This window comes from Lynx canadensis, chromosome A3 (assembly GCF_007474595.2).
Source record: "Lynx canadensis isolate LIC74 chromosome A3, mLynCan4.pri.v2, whole genome shotgun sequence".
NCBI lineage: Eukaryota > Metazoa > Chordata > Mammalia > Carnivora > Felidae > Lynx > Lynx canadensis.
Genome location: NC_044305.1, coordinates 137728348 through 137748965, shown reverse-complemented (window position 1 = coordinate 137748965; position 20618 = coordinate 137728348). Strand labels below are relative to the sequence as shown.

Here is a 20618-nt window from a genome sequence, read left to right as displayed (position 1 = left end):
ATCTTCATGAGTTTTCAAAATGTTTTAATGGCTAATAATAAAGATCACACTCATATATTTTGAATTACCATTGTTAAATTTTTTAAAGTTGGATTTACTAGTAGGGCTAAGGGCACAGATGACTCTCTACAAAAAGTTAGGCATGAGAGTTATAAAATTTATTAAAAAGCCCATAAAGATGATGCTAATCCTCCATCACTTTCCTAGAAGATCACGGTGTCCGTCTGAGCATGTGACTCCAAGCCAGGGCACTGCCTCTCCATTTCACCTCTCTGATTGAACTGAAGGTAAACAAACTCTTACAAATTTAAAAAAAAAAAAAAAAAAGAAGAATTAAAAATATGGATAAAATCAGAACTAGAAAATGGAAAGCTCCCCTTAGGGAAAGTTGAGGATCCAACGGCTTCCCCGGGGCACGTCTCCCTGCCCCTGGCCGCAGCCCTCCCCAGGGGAGAGCTGAACCACCGTGATAAAAGACTCAGCTCGCCCGCCCACGGGGGACTTCACGCCACGGCCTCACGGGGACGGATCCCGGCCACGCTGTCCTCAACAGGCTGCTTTGGAACACCGCAGGGGCCAGCACCTGGATTCGGGTCTCACACCACCGGTTTTCCTCGCTCCGGGCTCGAGAAGCCCTGCAAACTCCGCTTCCTCTGCCGCAGTCCGTCTGTCTTCAGGGTGAAATACTGAATGCAAAGGGGTCCGACCAGGAGGCCCGTGTTCCAGTTATGACTCGGCCACTTCTGGCCATTTTACTCTGGGGCAAGTCACTGACTTGTTCTGGGTTCTTGCTGCAGCGTAAGTGTATTTAGGAAGCTGGATTGCTAAGAATTCTTTGTTCGGACTGAAACATCTGTGGATCCCTTAGCTAAGACTTTAAATGATTAAGTGGAAGTTGTTACCACACATGCTCCTGTGCCCATACGGCTGCCAGTTACCTGTCTGTGCTGACTCCCCTTCCTGCAGCAAAGAAGCCCCAGCACGTGAAGATCCTCTGTCCGTGAAGCCCAAAGTATGCCTGGCAGCCCAGGAGGGGAAAAAAAAGACCCCACCTTCCACACCTCTTGGTGTCCAGGGAGGGCATTTCTCGTACAAGCCGTGTCTTAGTCCATTCGGGCCGCTAGAACACAGAGCACAGACTGGGTGGCTTACAAACGAGGAATGTACTTTTCACGGCTCTGGGGGCTGAAAGCCTGAGACCAGGGCACCAGCAAGGTCAGGTCCGCTGAGACCCTCTTCCTGGATCATTGAGGCCATCCTCTTGCCGTGTCCTCACGTGGCGGGCAGGGTAAGGAAGCGCTGTGGGTCAGTCCCGTTGGTGATGACTCCACTGTGATAACCTGAGCACCTTCCAGAGGCCCCACCTCCTCGCGCCTGGACCGTGCAGGTTAGGGTACACCCTACAAACCTGGGGGGAGACACACACTCAGCCCACAGCAACTGGACAAGGTGGACGTCCTTCGCGGCATCTGCTGCAGGGGTGGGGAAACAGCTAGAACCTAACAGCTCACAGGAATACTACCAGCTAACTGTCTCTTTATTAGCACACTTTTACATATAAATTCAAAACTAAAAAGCCATAAAGTAGGGGCACCTGGGTGGCTCAGTCGGTTGAGCGTCCGACTTCAGCTCAGGTCATGCTGTCACAGTTCGTGAGTTCAAGCCCTGCGTCGGGCTCTGTGCTGACGGCTCGGAGCCTGGAGCCTGCTTCAGATTCTGTGCCCCCCTCTCTCTCCGCCCACCCCTGCTTGTATTCTGTCTCTCTCTGTCTTTCAAAAATGAATAAACATTAAAAAAAATTTTTTTTAATAAAAAATAAAAATACATAAAGTAGAACTCTATCTTTTAAAAAGAAATTCCGGGGGCGCCTGGGTGGCTCAGTCAGTTGAGTGTCTGACTCTTGGTTTCAATCCAGGTCACGATCTCACAGTTTGTGGGATCGAGCCCCATGTTGGGCTGTGTCTCACAGTGCAGAACCTGCTTGGGATTCCCTCTCTCTCTCTCTCTCTCTCTCTCTCTCTCTGCCCCTCCTCTGCTCATGTGCACTCGCTTGCCCTCTCTCTCTCTGAAAAATAAATGAATAAACCTTGAAAAAAAAAAATAATAAATAAATAAATAAATAAATAAATAAATAAATAAATAGAACAGAATATCTGAGGTGTAATCAGTACTGGGAAGAGGGGGTGGGGAGAGGAGGGTGGAAGAGGAGGGGAGGGGGAGGTATTCAGGGTTCAGCTAGTCTGGGGTGGGGCTGAGAGTCTCAATTTCTAACCAAGGCCCAGGCCATTCTGAGGGTAGCCAAAGACAGAGCCTGCAGCCAGATGGGGCTCACAAACAAAGCTATCCTTAATCAAAATACAAATATGGAGCAACGGGGTTTACAAATCCAAAACGAAAGTTAAAACGGAAAAGGTCTATCCAGGGAAAGCAGCCACTGAGTGGTCCACCAGCACCTCCCCCCCCACCCCCGCCCTCCCCTTCAGGGATCAGCCTTTCCACTGACCATGCTGAGAGAGGACAGGTCTGCGTCCTCTGTCACCCTGGCGCTCGTCCCCCAGCCACGTAAGAAATGGGAAGCTAGCAACATGCAAAGAAAGTCTTTGGGCAAAGCACAGCACAAAGCAAACCCCTTGGGTCTGAAACCCCTTGTTGGGAGTCTGCCTAGACTTCCCCACTGGACAGCACAGGGCACACGGCCTCCGAGAGAAGGAACACCCCCCTGCCCCCTGAAGGAGAGCCCCAGACCTGCCCATCCTGCTCCCAGCACCCAGCCCCGTGCAAAGCTAAGGGCAGAAAGCAAAGCAGCTCACCTGACAAAGAAGGCCAGCAACTGTGACAGCTCCCAAGGTTTTCAGAAAATGGCACAGCTGAATTAAGTAGGACTGACTCGAGACTGGCACTTTCTAGGGAACTAATGACCCCCTCCCCCAGGAGCTGATGGCCCGAGGCGAAGCCAGGGGCCATTAACCCTCACCAGCCAGTAAGCAGGAGTGGGGAGCAGCGCCACAGGCCAGGGGCCCCCAGCCCGGGCGTGGGTGGAGCGGCCTGACCTGAGGACACTGACAGCCCCGGCCTGCGGCCTGCGCTGCAGTGTGGGTGTCTGCAGGGAGGCTACAGGGAGCCCCGAGGGCGCACACCCCTACTGGCCCCAGGGGACAGCGGAGGCTCCTGCGGAAGCGCGGAGGAGGGAGGACCCACCGCAGCTCTGCCTCGGCCACAGTCCGGCTCGGCCCCCGGGAAAGACCACACAACTGCCAAGGGCCAGCGCCAGGTCTGTTCAGGCACCGGGTCAACGACACCTGTCCCCTGCGGCGGCAGGTGTGGGAGTCGCCCTGACCCGGCCTGCCCGGCTCTCCCACGTCCCCACGCTGGAAGCGTGTACCCTTCAGACGCTCGGTCCACGGGGAGTTCCTGGGGGAGGGGAAAGAACCCACCTGAGCGCCCCCCGTGCCAGCGCTTGGCCGGTGCCACGCCACACCCCACAGAAGGCGGCCGCGAACTGCACTGATCGTGCGGTTCAATGCGGAGCCACCAGGTGGGGAATCCCCATCCTCACTCTCCGGGAAGCACGCAGAGCTCGGGTCACCCTCCGTCAGGAAATAAGCCTGGGGACCGGCTGCCGGAGGCTGGGGTGTATAGGGGCAACTGCTCATCCCTTCCGACGCGCTGGAAAACCGTGCCCACCGGGGACGTGGGGGACGCAGGAGCCACCGAGCTCCCAGACGGCTGTGCGCGTCCCGGGATCCACCCCCCCACCCCCCCCCCCCGCAGCTGGCCGCGGCCCCAGGGAACACATCCCACGTGGAGGAAGCATGTGGCGTGTGCAAGGAACCGTGCACGTCACACACAAGAGAAACACACGCGGCGCAGAAGAGGAACAGGCGTGCCACGCGTGGGAGGAAGCCCGGGGCGCATACGGGGGCGGGTCCAGCCCGGGGAAGGAGCCTGCGGCCAGGGCCAGTGACACAGCACAGCACACCCTCGGGCCGCCAGCCTTGGCTCAGGCGCCTTCCCCTGGGGGAGGCTGCAGTGCCACGGGGAAGGGACCCCGCGTCCTGCTCTCTCCCAGGACCACGTGCCGCGGGCCCAGTTCCCCATCCCAGTGGAAGCTCAGCTGCAAGCACAGGTCTATTAGCTCACTTGTGTATCTGACACACAACATGGGGGGGGGCTCATTAACATACAAAGTCAGCATTTGTTGAACGAAGGAGTGCAGACGGACGCCTTCCCCAGAAACAGAAAGGGAAGCACCAGCCTGTCACCCCAATCTTTTGGAGTCACACACCAAATGCCACTGCGTGTGAAGCCTGGGAACGGGGCGTCATCGGACTCCTCATTCAGCCTTCCGTTCAGCCGTGGCTACCAGACGAACTGAAGCCAGAGGCTGCAGCCTTCCCTAGCAGCTTGGCTAGGAAGTCCTGAAAGGAGGGGGACAGCAGGTGACACATGGTTCTGCAAGACAGCACCCAAGGAGCCGTCGTAAACCAGCGATTCGGAAAAGGGTTCCAAAGAACTACATCCTCGATGCCATAAAATATAAGTTAAATATACAACTTTCCTGTGCCTACCACTGGAGAGCTAGGTCTCTCTAGGACTGATTATTAAGGACCAAAGTCATTCAGTACGAAAATGCCTATATTCCCAAGGACTAGGGATGCCTAGTCCTTGGTCCAAGGACTGATGCCTATATTCCGGAAACCAGGACTGTGTGCGCAAGAAACTACCCTGATACCACAGGACACGCAAAGCTACAAACGACGTTTGTCCCAGGATGCCGGTCTCACCCGCCAACCCCGGGGACTCACAACTCACCGGACAGTGCTCCCCAAGAGGTGGTCCCAGAGCCTGCCAGAGATGCACGTGCTGGGGCCCAACCCCAACGTGATTTGGCTCCAAAAAAGGATTTAAGATTAAAGTACTTCATGTCACTTGGGGCTGATCCCTTCTTGGTGTCATAACCAAATGGCATATAATTTTGGCTGAGAAAACCAGGTATAATGTAACCTATTCCCATAACTTATGAATGCCTTCATTGCCTCATTGGTTTTTAACTCATTTAGCTTTTAATGGAAGCATCCCTCATTAGATAATAATAAAGTGTCCCCTATTCTCATAAAGTTAAAAAGCTGATAACTCCACCAAAAAGGTTAATGGGACAGCCTCGGAATAGAGCGGAACTAAAAAGCAAGTAGGTGAGAAAAGATGCTTGGTGGCCCGGAGACAGAGCCAGCTGGAATTCTCTAACACCTGTCCTGTGACAAATTCCGCACAGTTGACCAGCAGACAGAAGCCGCGAGTCTGCCTTCAGACTCCCACCTGGGTCTGTCCCTCCGTCACCGCAGCCCCAGACGGCACGGTGTCATTACGCGGGTTCCTCTTTCCCTGCAACATGGCCACTGGAAACTATTTTTGTAAATAAATCACTCGCATCTGACACTTTCCAAAAGTAACACACACACACACACACACACACACACACACACATTCAGAAAAATGAAAATCAGAAAGACAATTTACCTCACAAATGCTCAGATCACCCAAAGGTAACCGTGGCTCCAATTTTGAGGCCTTTTGACTAGTTTCCCCCCCCGGTCTTTTTCTATGTAGAGATTCAGTTTTGTATTTTATCCACTACTTGTCTAATTGAGGTGTAACTGACATAACATTACATTGGGTTCAGGTATTCATAGAAGGATCCGGTATTTGTACCTGTTGAAAAATCATCTACTTTCTTACCAGCACAGTGATCACACAATATGTACGATTTTAACATTTCACTGCACCGTCTAACGAGTCTTAAGTCGTGACGCTCATGAGGCGTTTATGATTCATGAGCGCAGTGCGTGACCTCTGCTCCACTGCGAGGAACCAGGCTCAGCGGGGTGGAATCATGTGAATCTGCCCCCATCCACCCTCACACTGGCACATTTTGATCGCTCCTAACTGTTTCACAATTATGTGCACCACTGCAGTGACAGTCCTTGTATATAAAGCTTTTTCCATGTTTTGGAAAATACAAAAACATATTATAAAATATAAAAATATATAAATAATATAAACACTAATTTGTCAAGCTCTAGATACATGTCACCCAATCAGCTGCCTGATTTCAATGACTGAAAATGATTTTATTTTTTTTTTTATTTTTTTTTTTTCAACGTTTATTTATTTTTCGGACAGAGAGAGACAGAGCATGAACGGGGGAGGGGCAGAGAGAGAGGGAGACACAGAATCGGAAGCAGGCTCCAGGCTCCGAGCCGTCAGCCCAGAGCCCGACGCGGGGCTCGAACTCACGGACCGCGAGATCGTGACCTGGCTGAGGTCGGACGCTCGACCGACTGCGCCACCCAGGCGCCCCTGAAAATGATTTTAAATGACTATGCCAATTCAAAATCCCTCATCGAGGCGCTTGGGTGGCTCAGTGTGTTAAGCATCCGACTTCGGCTCAGGTCACGATCTCACAGTTTGTGGGTTCGAGCCCCGTGTCGGGTTCTGTGCTGACAGCTCGGAGCCTGGAGTCTGCTTCCAGACCCTGCGTCTCCCCCTCTCTCTGCCCCTCCCCTGCTCGCACTGTGTTTCTCCCTCTCTTTCTCTCTCAAAAGTAAGTAAAAATTTAAAAATAAATAAATAATAAAATCCCTCATCGATAATATGACAGCGGCTATGTCACTACCCCCTGCCCAGCACCAAATACCCTCCCACAGCTATGTTACAGCCACCTCCCCTGTGTGACAGTGGTAACTGGGCGGAGACCCGGCACCATGTGACACGGCCTTTTGCGCATTTCCCAAGGATCCAGGACGGTGCACATCTTCACAACGTCCTCAGCACCTGTGAGGTACAGAAAGTAGACGGCTTGATCCCCATTTTGGTGATGAGGATAATGAAGCCCGGCAAGGTTAATCCGTTCGCTCGGGGTCGCAGGTGGACCGAACGCTGATCTGTGAGGATCCAACACTCCTTCTACAACAGTGGCCACAACAGCGGGGGCCACATCTTGCATCTCATGCCCGCCTGCAGTACGTGGCAGTGAGAGCCCGGAGCTCGAGGTTGAAACGGGACCGTGGCCTCATCCAGGCTCAGCCAGAACGAACGCTGTGAGCACGCGGCGGGGCCGTCCAGGGGCCCGCGTGGAAGCAGGGACGCCAACCACGTGCCCTGGCCTGCTTCTCGACCCCTCACCCGGTGAACCCCGCATCACCACAGCCTAAACCACAGCGGTACCGCCACGGGAGTTTAAGTCATTGAGCTCAATTATTACATTCGGTTGGGTATTTAAATCCCAATGCAAGTTTTATTTTGTTTGTGTGGCATTAATTTTCTCAAATGGTGCTTGAAAAATCAAGAGCAAAATGGTTATAAAACTAAGAATAGGCTTAGTAATTAACATGTATACATTTGTCAAAAATAGTTACCTGATTATCATATTTAAGAGACTGCGTCCCAACCAAAAACCGAATGGCATCTGTTTCTGCAGTCTGAGGTGTCAGAGCACGTGCCTGCAGGGGGGAAGGAAAATGCACACACATTTATGAAGTTAGATGTAACGGTTAGATTAGAAAGCCAGTTACCTCCTGTACCGCCGCTGGAGTATCCATTCATGCGAAGTGTCTGCAAGGCAACTTAGAAATATGTACGGACAGCCTTCAGCTTGTGCCTGCTTTGTGACACAACAATTCCACCTCAGATGTGTATATGGAAACAACTGTAGACGGGCACAAAAAAATAAGCAGTAAAGATGTAAACGGTGTTTTTAATAAAAGCGCAATTTTCAACAGAAATAGATTGGTCGAACAAATCATCCTTTGACAACACAGCAGAAAACGGCTCCCAGCAATGGCAGAGCAGGTGGTTCAAACCACGTCTCCTGCAGAGGAAAACTGTACAAACTAAACGAAATACTCCGAATTTGTTTCAAGGCCTCCGGAAGCCAGCACCGCGATGAGTGAGTGCCAAGGTCTTGGAAATGAGGGAAGGTCAGAGAGGAAAGCCTGACCTCCAGCCCCCTTTCAGCTAGAGGCACCTGTCACTTTGGAAAGTGTGGTGAGCGGCCGACGTGGAGGAGAGTTTGGGGCCGAGGGTACACACACACTGAGTACACAGGGAAGAGGTCGGCGAAACACTAAAGCTCTGGGTTGGGATCCCTTGGGGATCAGGCCAGGCGTGAAGGTGGACTAGAATGAGGTCAACCCGGACACACTACGATCTGGGTCATCTTAGTCCTCGATTGGATTTTAAGTGATCTGAGCAGCTGGTGCTGCTGGGCTGGCCAGATACCTGCCAGAAGTAACAGTAAATCCTCTGGAGGAAGACAGACGTCCAAAGTCTCTACAGTTTTTCTCACAATGTCAAACACTGAATCAAAAATAACTAGTCGTACAATGAGTCAAAATCATATGATCAAAAGCCAAACAACAAACAACAGAAAGGGGCCTGTCGAGCATTCAGATGATCAGGTTCTCTGGGAAACAAGCTCTAAAGCGTCAAGTTTTATGCACAGATTTTGTGGGAGCGTTCTCGGGAATGACGCCATGGAAGGGTGAAGGAAGCAGGACTGTGCAGCGGCAAAGAGGAACCTCAGTGCCACAGGGAGACTGGGGCTGGGACAGTCCCTCAGAGTGGAGCCAACATGGCCAGGCCCTTGTGCCGCCCAGCCCCCACCCCCATCCAGTAGGCTGTCCCTGGAGGAGGGTGGGACTCCGGTGGGACTTAGGGCAAAGTGACTCTGTTCCACTGAGGGCAAACTCTAAAAGCAGGACCCACTGATTGCTCTCAGCCACCAACAATCCCAGAATCTGCTGGATTTTCTGACAAAGAAATCTGGGCAGTGCACCACAGCAGGAATCACAACACCTATGATTAATATGCTCAATAATTAAAATTAAGAACTCCAGGTGAAGAATCTGAGGCCTAGAGAGGAAAAGACTGTGTACAACTGGTAAATATTAGTGTTGTGACAAGTACTGCAGGCTTACGAATTCAAACCCAGATCTCTTTCAGCACAACCACTAACTGTGCCTACGTCAAGTCCCTGTTTCCCTGCAGCTCATGCTCGGATGCCGGTGGGAGGCAGAATAGCGGCCCCCAAAAATGTCCGCATCCCAATCCCCAGAACCTGTGCAGAGAGACTTTGCGGGTGCGACTAGGTTAAGGATCTTGAGATGGAGATTATCCTGAATCACCTAGTCACACGGGTCCTTACGAGCAGAAAGCCCTCCCTGGATGTCGTCAGATGGATGCGTCACAGAAGAGAGAACCAGAGAGGTGGCGGCACGAGGGGCACAGGAAGCCTGCAAGGGCTGCAGACGGCTGGGAGCACGTGGGCAGCAGCCGCTGCAGGCTCTGGGGATGGAAGGAGCCCACGGAGCAGGGAGCACAGGAGCCTCCAGAAGCGGGAAGAAGCAAGGTCACAGACTCTCCCGAGCCTCCAGGAAGCAGTGCAGCCATACCAAGGCCTTGATTTTCGCCCAGTGAGGCCCCTGTTGGGCCCCTGAGCCATAAGGCAGAAAGAGCTGTTCCTCTGAACCATTGAGCTGGTGCTGACTCGTTACGGCAGCAACAGGAAACTGATTCAGTACGTGGGCCACACACGGTTCACTACGTGGGCCACCGTCCACACGCGGCTAGAAACAGACGTGACGCCCCACTCCCTCCTGTGTCACATCTAATCCCTGAATTTCTTGATTCATTCTTTTTCAAACGAGGTAAGAGAAACACGGAAACCATTGTCCTGACCACCCAGTCTGTCTGGTTTTCATTTGGTCTCTGAGTATCGGTCACCAAAAGGCTTGGTGACAATTTCACGTCATGCTCCGTAGCACCTCTGTCCCCACCCCTCCTCACAAAGGCTTCCCGGCACAAAAATATCAACGACCAAAACACATTCCAGTAACACCAAGAAAATACATGTGCAAAGCAGCATTCACGTTATTAGACATCCGGAGGGAAAAGTCTATTCTGGCCAATATGCCTACGACTTCTTCAGCAAAACCGGACTGGACAATTTTTGGAGTCTTACACAGATCTCTGTGCAAAACTGATGAACTCTTTGTGAATCTATATACCTTCTGCCAAAAATGTACATACAAGTAAATTCTGCACATAACATCAGCAAATTCAGACCCTCCAAATCCTAGCTAATTTAAACACCACGCAGAGGAAAAGGATTCTCGTGAGGAAGCGTCCACGCCATCACAGAGAGACAAAACCTCACCTTCTCCGAAGGCAGAACCCTGACTCAACAGAGGGGATGCAGACCTGGGTCCAGCTTCAGACAAGAACGCTACATCTCAAACGGAGGTACATGTCATCACCCCAGAGAGAAAAAGCCTGAAGATCCCCCAAAACAGGACCCAGAAGCGGACCCAGCTGAAAGGAAATGATTATTTTCCATTAAGACACTCGTCTATGCTTCGAGTTGGTAATCACCAGTTGACTATATGACATTTGTGAGTGGCAGCTGCCATGGAAGGTCCCACAGAGGGCAGGACATCGGCCCTGCCCTCAGGGCACAGACTTGCAGGGCGAGACGAGATCGGACAGAGCAGGTAGAAAATGACCATGTGACACAGCCACAGGCACACACGGCACGGGAGCAAAGTAACACTCGCCAGAGCACACCCGCGCACTCAACCTCAGGTAGAAGGCAGGATCAAATGCCACCACCTTAGAGGAGAAGAAAGCCAGAAGGAAGGAAGCTGTCTCAGGCTGCTGGCCTGGAAAACAGGGCAGTCCACGACCACAGAGGCTGCTGGGTGCCCATGGTGAGCCAGCACGCGGTCGGCCTCGTGCCCCAGCAGTTCGGGCCCCAGACCCGCACACCTGCGCAGAGACCATGGGAAACACGCAAAAAAGTAAAGTCCACGAGATCATCCGTTTTGCCACAGTTTTGGAAAAGCACTACAAATCTGACACTACGCATTCTGTCACCCACAATAAGACGCTGCTTTTTTAAAAAACTGAAGGGCCGAATTATCCTTGTTAAAAAAAAAAAAAAAGTCTGAACCGAATCTTTAAAAATTACGGCAAAATCTCAAAAACAGTTCATCTAAGATCCTTCCGTTACATTACTGGGTAAAATTATGATCATAACTTAGCTCCGGCCATTCGGGTGACAGATGTGTATGTGTCCGTATTTCTGGTCCTTTGATGAAGTGAGTGATGAAATGACCTTCCGAGGCTAGTCGTTAATGATGGTTCTGAGGTGCTCCAATGACCTTGTTATGAGAAGATCAGATTTTAGGGTATAAAAGGTCACAACACATCTGCACATATCGTAGCCTGATTCACCTTCATAATTCAATGAAGTAGACCCAAAGTCAAGATGGATAATGTAACACCTACTCGGGAGATAAAGACACCGAGGACCGGAGAGGTTACGGGACTTAGTCATGGTCACAAAGCTCCTCGAGGAAGCACGACACGCACTCCCACGCTTGACTCTGCTTCTCTCTGTTACGGGGACGCAGGGACCCGGCCACACAGGTAAGAGATTTATCTATGGGACTGAAGTTGGAGCCTGGGTCACCCTGTTCTCAAAAGCAAGGCCACAGCCCTTTCCTCACGCGGCCTTCTCTCCATCTGTCTGACCACTGAGGGAGCCAACCCCGGACGAGGCAACCAGAGACGCCGAGAAGGGCTGGGGAAGGGGCGTCGGAAGGGTCAGGAAAGCCCCTCTGCGTTACGGGAACCACAAACCTCACGACCTTCCAGGACTCCCTGAGTCCATAAACCCCCCCTGGGAAATTCAGAAATGTTTTCCTTTTCTCACTAGTCTGAGCAAGCAAACGCTCACTCTGGGTGAACCCCCCGCCAAGAAGAGCCACCCCCAGGTAAGCTCAGGGCCACCCCTGAAGGCCAGCGGGCGGAGCAGGACTTTGCTCTAAGAGGGGGGACCCAGGGCGGGTTTACCCCTCTACCCTGAGCAGTCTCCCCGCCCCAGAAAAGGCCTCTTTCCCAAGAGTGGCCCCCAGGTCAGGGGGGTGACAGACCAGGAAGCTAGAGGTGACCGGACACGTGTCTCCACGGCAGACCGCCTTCCACACGTAAAAGAAAGCAAGGCCCCAACGTCTCGCTCAGTGCTGAACACCCGCTTCTAGTCTCCTGCGCCCGGATCGCGGCGGCGGGCCCCCGGGCCACGAGAGCAGCGCGCGTCACGAGCTACCAGATAACTGTGGCGACGACACCGCCCCTGGGGACCACGGGGCCGCAGCGCACAGTCACGCACACGCTCACTCACACGCTCGCCCCCGTACGTGCGAAGGCCGGCCTCTCGGCTCCGCCAGGGGTTGCCGCCCGCCCCGCGCCCACCCTGCTTTGCCCTGCCGGCTCCGGTCCAGGCCCCGGTGCAGCCCGGCCCCCTCCTTCAGCAAACTCGACTCACGCTTGAGGCAACACGGAAACCATCGGCCGGCCTCCTGGAGACGCCGCCCCTGCCCACCTGCCCGCCTGCCCAGGAGAAGGGGCGCCCCCCGCCCTCCCGCAGCACACGACATTGGTCAGCCCTCTTTCTTCTCTTCCCTCTCCTCTTCTCTGGCTTCTTCCCCTTAGCTGGGAAAATCAAGTCACACGTCCCCTTGTCCTTTGAAAATACCTTGCCTTGACCCATCTACCTTCGTTCTTGCATTCACGGCAAGTTTAATGGTGGTGTAGACAGGATAGGCCTTCCTCAGCTCTGACCCTTCCTCCCTCCCGATAACCCGGCCTCACCAAGCCACTCCGCAGCACTGCCCTCCTAGGGCCCCCCGCGTCACGGCTACCAGACGCTCCGACGCAGGACCCCTCGGTCCCCTGGCCCCCCAGGACCCAGGAGGTCACCACCCCGCCCTGTCTTCTCCCCATCCTCCCTTCTCACGCTGAGGCTCTGTGCCCACAGTTCCGTGCACACTCTTCCGGGCCCCGCGGCCTTCCCTTTCCCACGAGCATCGTCGCTGTAACCAGGCCGGTGATCTCGCCTCACTGAGCAGGTGCACAGGGGCACATCTGGCCTGAGGCCAGTCCCCAGCAGCGCCTGACGCCCTCTGCCTGGCAGGCCTACCAGCCCGGACCTCCCGAGTCCGCACCCGCCCTCCCTGCTCAACATTCACACCCCACCCCTCCCCGCTCCTTGCTTAATCTACCTTTTCACAACCTCTGAAGCCGCTTTTCCGCCAGGAGCCTTTTTACTGCAGCTCACCCTCCACGTGCCTCCTCGTCAAGTCGACCCGGGACGGCAGGTCCTCCAGCAAGAGGCTTTGGGTTTCAGTCCCCCTTCCGGACCCCAGGGAATCACACGAAAGCCAGAAAGAAACGGGAACAGCGAGTGACCACAGAGCCACAGCCGGTGTGCGGAGAGGACCGGGCAAGGCGGACACGCTCAAGCCACCTCGGGCCTGAGGACCGAAGGGAAGCTCCCGGGGCACCTGCGTGCAGTGGGGTAACAGAGCAAACCCCTAGAAGCAAATACACAGAACACTGCACTAAAAACGTCCCTGAAAAAGCTCTACGTAAAATATCAAACGGAACTCGGCAGAGGACTATCTCGCGACCAAGTGGAATTTGGTCCCAGAATGCCAGGGTGGCCCCACAATTTGAAAGTCAGTGATTTAAGTGACCAAAGAGACCAAAAGGGAAAACTCATACATCACATGGTCCGTTCCACAGACATGAAAAGCGTTTGAAAACCTCGAAGAGCCACCTTCGACTGTAAAGCTCCTAACGGGTAAGACCGAGAGCCCTGCGGCCACGAGCCTGATGCCCAGGGACTTCCTGACCCAACGGAAGCAGCCCCGAGCGCTGACCGGCCTGGCCCTGCAAAGACAGCAGCCCCAGCCCGCTGTCCCGGCCGTGCCCACCACGGGGCTCCCGGAGAACCTGCTGGCACAGGTGCCGCGAAGCCAGCCTCACTCACCCCTGCTTGTGTGGCTCCAGGCTCTCTGCAGGGCGGCTGACTAGTGCGGTGGCAAAGCCAGGGAAAGCGACCGAAAGGACCCCGCGCCACCTTCGCACAAGTTGTCATCCCCACACGGCCCCTCCTGGCCTGGCTGAGCTCAGCTGGTGAACACACAAGGAGGGCAGCACCCGGCTTAAACGGGAGCCACGGGACATGCACCGCCCCCGTCCACATCTCCTCCACGGCGCCCGCGGTGCCCCTCATTCATGCCCTGCCTACCTCTGCCACCCAAGTGTGTGCCATGCCACCGCTGGCTGGAGTCGCCCCTCCAGCGGGGCACAGCGGTCACTGGCCCCCACAACTAGAGAAGGTCTGGGGCGCCTGGTGGCTCAGTCAGTTAAGCATCCACCTCCTGGTTTCAGCTCAGGTCACGATCTCACAATTCATGGGATCGAGCCCCACGTCCGGCTCTGCGCTGACAGCACAGCCTGTTTGGGATTCTCTCTCTCCCTCTCTGTGCCCCTACCCTGCTGGAGCACACACTGCCTCTCTCAAAATAAATAAATAAGCTTAAAAAAAAAAGAAAAAGAAAAACCAGAGAAGGTCTTCTTAACGTCAAAAGTTTCAAAGAAGTAAGCATGCAGGAGAGACACAATCTTGTTTGTAGAGACGTTTGAAATAGTCGTGAAGAACCACCGTTCTGTTAGCCTGTGAACTGCGGGTTAAACTCAAGCTCAAAAAGTTGATTTCTCCTGCCCAGTGCACTAAGAGTGCGTGTGAGGGCATCTCGAGTCCCGTTTACACTCTAAAAAGTTCAAACAGTGCTGGAGAGACATCAACAACAAAAATCACAATCACTGGTGAAGATGAACATACACGATATTCTAATATGCAGCAAATGTGCAAAATGGAACTGTGAGATGGCCCTGCGCTAAGATGTGTCACTGTGAAAATGCAGTGTCTTTGTGCTGAGTTTGGGAGCGGCCAATCCACTTACCATGTGACCATGGTTATTTTACGTCCTGTAAAATAACTCTCCTCCCTTTCAGGAAAGAGCTCGAAAGCCCACCCGAGAAACGGTAGTTTATTACTTGTCTCATCAACGTCAACAGACTCCAATCATCACCATGCAGAGCAAATTTGACAGGAATAGCATGCCTGGACCATCTAGGCTACAGTAACAGAAACACAAGCACAAGGGGTCCCTGGGGGGCTCAGTCGGTTGAACGTCCGACTTCCGCTCAGGTCGTGATCTCACAGTTTGTGGGTTCCGGCCCCGTGTTGGGCTCTGTGCTGACGGCTCAGAGCCTGGAGCCTGCTTCGGATTCTGCCTCTCTGTCCCTGCCCCGCTCACGCTCTGTCTCTCTCTCTCTCTCTCAAAAATAAAAAAAAACATTAAAAAAATGTTTTAAAAAAAAGAAAAAAAACAGGAGGACAAAACGATGCAAGACCGGGAAGTGGAGCGCCCAGATGGGAAACCAGCGTTTCTCAGGTACGTAGCTAACGAGTGCAACACTAAGTGGGCGATTTGGGATTTACACATACAAAAATCAGGTGTTAAACCTAAAACTCACATTGTTCCTGCAAACATTCTGAAAAGCTGGGTAAACAAGTCTTTATATAATAAACACAAGTCTTTATATCTTTATTTCAATGTTCTATGTATCTTAAGTTCAATGGCTTAAGTTCTTTCTACATTCGCTAATGACCTGTCGATGTGAACTCACAGGGTGACGAGTCCCTAGACTGTCCAGTCCAATCTTCTGCCCGATGCAAGAATGCTCTCGAGGCACTGTTCATAAACCCCAAATAGACACACTCCTCAAAAACCAGATTCTGACCACCGAGTACCACAAATAAATTCCACACTTTTAGCAGGGAAGTCAAGGACGCCTCCTGCCCGATCCCATCAAAATCTCATTTACTCTTTCCCTTTTAGCTCCACTGTCGCATCACCCAGAAGGACACATCGACTTCGGTACACAAACCAATCGCCCAGGCAGCCCAAGGAAATGCAGATTCTGATTCTCCAGGTCTGCCTCTGGTGACAGGACAGCTGCCGGTCGGGCGAGGACACTCTGAGTTGCAAGGGTCTACACAGCCTTCCTGACTCTGCCCGTCAGAACTACCGGGTCTTGGTGGTATCAGAGTCTATTTCACTTTACAGAATAGATTTCAAAAGCCAGACCGTCCCACCTCTTATGCCAGACCTTGTACCAACAGCTCAGGAGGGAACGGAGCTAAATTAGTATTAATCCAAACAGTTACAAAGCAGGATGTTAACTGCAACCCTCAGGACCGCCACGCTGCAGAATTCTCGGGGGCAGGGAGCGGGGAGCCGGCTCCTACCCCCCACCGAGGCAGCTCTTCCTTGCCCGGAAAAATGGGAGCAGGTACAACTTTTCTGGCAGGTTCTCCGGCCAGAGTCTAGGACCGGAGAGCACGCCAGGAGATGAAAATGCCCTTCGCCTTCCCTGCGCCGTCCCACACCCCCGCCCCAAATCTGTGGGCTTGGTCACATACAACCTCACCAGACCCAAGGAGGAAAAAGAACTGAGGGGACGAAGTAAGGAAGTGAGAAGGAGCCATAATTAGGACACGAGGCGAGGACAAGGATGCCTGAGGTTGGGGAGGATCCTTCGGCCACGAGCCCAGAGCGATGTGCACCCAAGTACTCAAAACACGGCAAACACGGGTCCTGCTTGAGGAAAATTTAGCTGTAGAAATACATGCATGTATCTGTACAAGGTACCTGTACACACAGAAGGTATATATGTACACAAATTGTACACGTACACGTGTACGTACGTATAGATCCCATCCGAGCCACAGCACTTGAGAGAGAAAAAAAATCAAGAAGACAAAAGCAAGCGCGTGAGTGAGCTGGAACAACAACAACAACAAAAAAAAACGGGTGCGGGGTTCCTAACTCCACAACACAAGCAATAACAAAAACCAATCATCAAAATCGGCTCCAAATTGAGGCTAAATCGGCGGTCCACTTGGCTGCGCCCTCTAGGCTTCTCCCGAGCCTTGCTGTTTCCCAGGAAAACATTCTCCCGTATCCCCCTTAACTACAGAAGCCAAAGTATGACCTTTGGTTGAAGACCAACCCTAAGTCAGGCCCCTGATTCCCATCACCAGACCTACGCGTGGCTCTACACGGTGTGGCCTGGACACAGGCAGCGGCCTTGGGTCACAAGCAGTTCGCAGGCACTGTGGACACGGCCTTGCTCCCACCTGCCCATCACCTTGATTGACTCAGTGGCTTAGCAAATAGGTACCACGCACCTGCTAGGGGGCGAAAGAGAAGTAAGAAATAGCCCTGCTGTCCATTGGGAGGAAGGGGAAGTCTGCGCTTGACCGTTGGCCTCTGACAGCAGCGGTGTCCGAACCGAGGGCCTGACACGGGGGAACCGAGGTGTCTTGTTCTGAATAAAAGGCCTCGGGGCGCCTGGGGGGGCTCTGCCGGTTAAGCACCTGACTCTTGATTTCTGTTCAGGTCGTGATCTTGCGGTTTGTGAGTTTGAGCCCCAAGTCGGGCTCTGTGCTGACAGCATGGAGCCTGCCTGGGATTCTCATTCTCTCTCTCTCTCTCTCTCTCTCTCTCTCTCTCTCTCCTTCCCTCCCTCTCTCTCTCCCCCTCCTCCACCTGCACGCTCTCTCTCCCTCTCAGGAAAAAAAAAAAAAATGTATATGTATATATATACATATGCATATATGTATATGCATATATATATATAAAACAAACAAAAAAGGCCTCCAAGAGCAAAGAGGGCGCTGAACAGGAGGAACCCAGGCCTGAAACCAACTTCTCTAACAATTACAAGAGGTTTCACTGCTCAAAACCAGAGTGTCCTCAATTTTAAAACGGGAAGAACAATCCCCGCGCCCAGGGCTGGTGTGACAATTAAGCGGCCCGTCAGACGTCTGGCACCTACCACCCGCTCAACAAAAGTCCGCCAAAAATGAAACCGAACACAAACCCCCACATAGGATGAAAGCCATGCTGGAGATTTTGTGAGAAAGCGGACGGGCCTGGGGCAGAGAGGGACGGGCCCCGGGACCCAGGTGTCCCGGAAAACAGACAACAGAACAGACAGCAACCTGGCCGGTCAACCTGCCGGAAGTCACCTGCGGGCTGCGGCCGGAAAGTCAACACCCACCAGCAAGACCCAAGGGGAACGAGACAAATGGGGAAAAGGAAGTGTTTCCTCAGCAACAGAAAAATGGAAAGCTATACAAGAAAAAAAATGAAATCCTAGAACCGTACTTGAATCAGCAGCCAGAAATATTTCTAGACCTAGAAAGACGAAGACCCTAAATAAGGATTTGGCGAGAAGTTATGATACCACTGTATCAGGAGTCTAAAGAAACACAGGGGAGAGCACAGAAAAAACTCAAAGCCCTTAGTGGCGACCTCCAGTCACTACATGGTGTCCAAGAGGTAAAAGCAGATAGGTAAAGATGAGAAGAAAGTTTTCAGTTGGATGTGGTTGTTCTCAGAGAATCAGATCAGATGGGATGGGTGTGTTTAGGGCCCACAGATCTTAATCAGCTTTTCAGCAATTTGACTTCTTGAAAGACTTGTGAACGCTACTTGGAATTTTTTTAACTTTAAATACACAAAAATAAACACAAGTCAAAAGTCCCTTCCTATAAGCTAAAAGATGCTGATCATAGGATACGAAAATGTTCTGTAAACACTAATGTGCTTAGCATTTTTATTTTAACAACCCCTATATGGCCCTCAAGCCTCGTTACCTTCAGTCAATGGTCAGTGACCAAATCCCCATCTTCTAGGGTAAACTGCTCTCCACAGTGATGCGAATGTCACTGACAACCAACCCTCCACTGTCACTTTCGGTACTTACCCTTTAACTATAATAATGGTTCTTCGAATTCCAGAATGTCACGACCCACAAGCTGTCCAGAGTAAAGCGGCACAAAAATGTGCTACTTCTTTTAAGATGAAGGAGAAAATCAGATAAAATATTCGATACCCAGGGCAAGGATCCACTCCTTGATATTAATCCCAGGAAAACACAGGTCAAACCCCAGGAAATAACGTTTGTTATCTCAAAGATCCAACACTGAAGATCAAAACCTCTGGGTTACTTAGGAGATTTCTTAAGGAGATCAAAAGTTACGAGGTACACCAGCAGAAGACGTGCACTTGAGGTAGCACACGGTCAGAGAAACTTAGATCTCCCCGTACATACCCTTTGCATGTGCCCACACGTGAACTGGTTCCAGGAGAAAGCCGTGTAACTTTGTAGTTAGGGGCTTTAAAGTTGGCTTGGGTTTAAAGCCTACCTAGGTTAGAGTCCTAAATCTATCAGTTACTGGCTAGGTTGCCTTGGCCCACAGGAAGAAAAACACCTACAAGGACGACTCTCAGAGATTAGAAATACATACACAGTCTTCAGCAGGGTGCCCAGCACACGGTGACCACTTTCAAAAGCTGGTAGTTAAGGCACAGTCTTGGGTGACGGAGCCCGCTGTCAAACCCTGTAAACTGCCCATTCCTCACAGGACACTTTGAAACTGCCTTGTATGGGTTTATCTGTAAGAATTTTGTCTCACTACAATAATTACACACTTATTGAATGCTTACCAAATGCCAGGCACCGTTCTAAGGTTTTGAATTAAATGTATCAACTCATTTAATGTCATAACAGCCACAGGGGATCGAGGCTCATTTTCCCATTTTCTTGGCAAGGAAACTGAGGCCCAAGGCTGCACAGCTAGTAAGTGCTGGAGCCAGGATCTACACTTCAGGAGTTTAGGGGGTGGGCAGGCTTTTCGCAACTAACAGTGCCACTTCTCTCACTACAAGCTTCTTGAAAGCAAAGATCATTTCTATTTTAACACACATTTGGGGCGCACAATTATGTATCAGATACTTCCTAGGGCAATGAACAAAGGTTGTTTTTGTTTGTTTTCTTGGTATGTGTCCCTAAGTGCCTTAAGCAGGCTCTCAAAAGCCATCTGAAGAGATGAAAACCAACACAAGGCTCTATCAGGTCCTACACAATGCGACCTACCTGTCCTTCCAGCTCCCCCGCTACCCCCTCACTCCTCCACTCCATCCCTACAGACTTCCTAGCGGTCCTGCCAAACCGCACATGCATTCCTGCTTCACCGCTTACACTGTGGGGGCTCACGCACTTCAGACATTTACTGAGCACCTACTACTGACGATCACGGTGAACAGGCACTGGAGTACAGGATGAGGCAAAATAGGACATTAGTGGGAAAGAGGTGAGATCCGAAGAGAGTCTGTGGTTCAGTTCATAGGATTATACCAGTGCTGATTTCTACGCTTTGATCCATGTGCCATGGTCTTGCAGTCCTCAACATTAGGAGAAGCTGGGCGAAGGGTGCAACAGAACTTTCCGTTTATCTTTGCAACTCTTAGGTAAATTTAACACTGTGTCCAAATTAAACGACCCCCTCACCGCCACCACCCCCAAATCACAGATACGGCGCCAGCCTCTGGGAGCTCCAAGGCGGGAGGAAATTGCACACAAGTAGCCAGCCTGCAGAGAGCGGTGGGAATCAGGCCCCAAACAACGTCCAAGGGCTGCCGGGAGAGGGGCGGCGGGGTGTTCCCCGGGGGTCGTGGGCTGCGTCCACCCTGCGTCACGCAGGCCCCAGGGCCTTCCTGGATAAACAAGTCCTGTAAAGGAGCCCCCCGAAGCCTCCGGGTCCTCAGCGGGACAGGGGGAGCTGGGGGTGCAAGAGG

At 52.2% G+C, this 20618-nt stretch overlaps 1 protein-coding gene across 4 annotated transcripts in view; it reads right to left on the bottom strand.

Moving 5' to 3' along the window:
- The window catches only part of EIPR1 (EARP complex and GARP complex interacting protein 1), a 121866-nt gene that overhangs the window by 101015 nt on the left and 233 nt on the right, over positions 1 to 20618 (bottom strand). For 2 of the 4 annotated variants that reach the window (XM_030311724.1, XM_030311726.1), the window contains exon 2: positions 7416 to 7499. The exons of the other annotated variants lie outside the window; for them this stretch is intronic. In XM_030311724.1, the coding sequence (XP_030167584.1) occupies positions 7416 to 7499 (84 nt within the window). The remainder of the gene's footprint in view (positions 1 to 7415; positions 7500 to 20618) is intronic. 4 annotated transcript variants of the gene reach the window in all.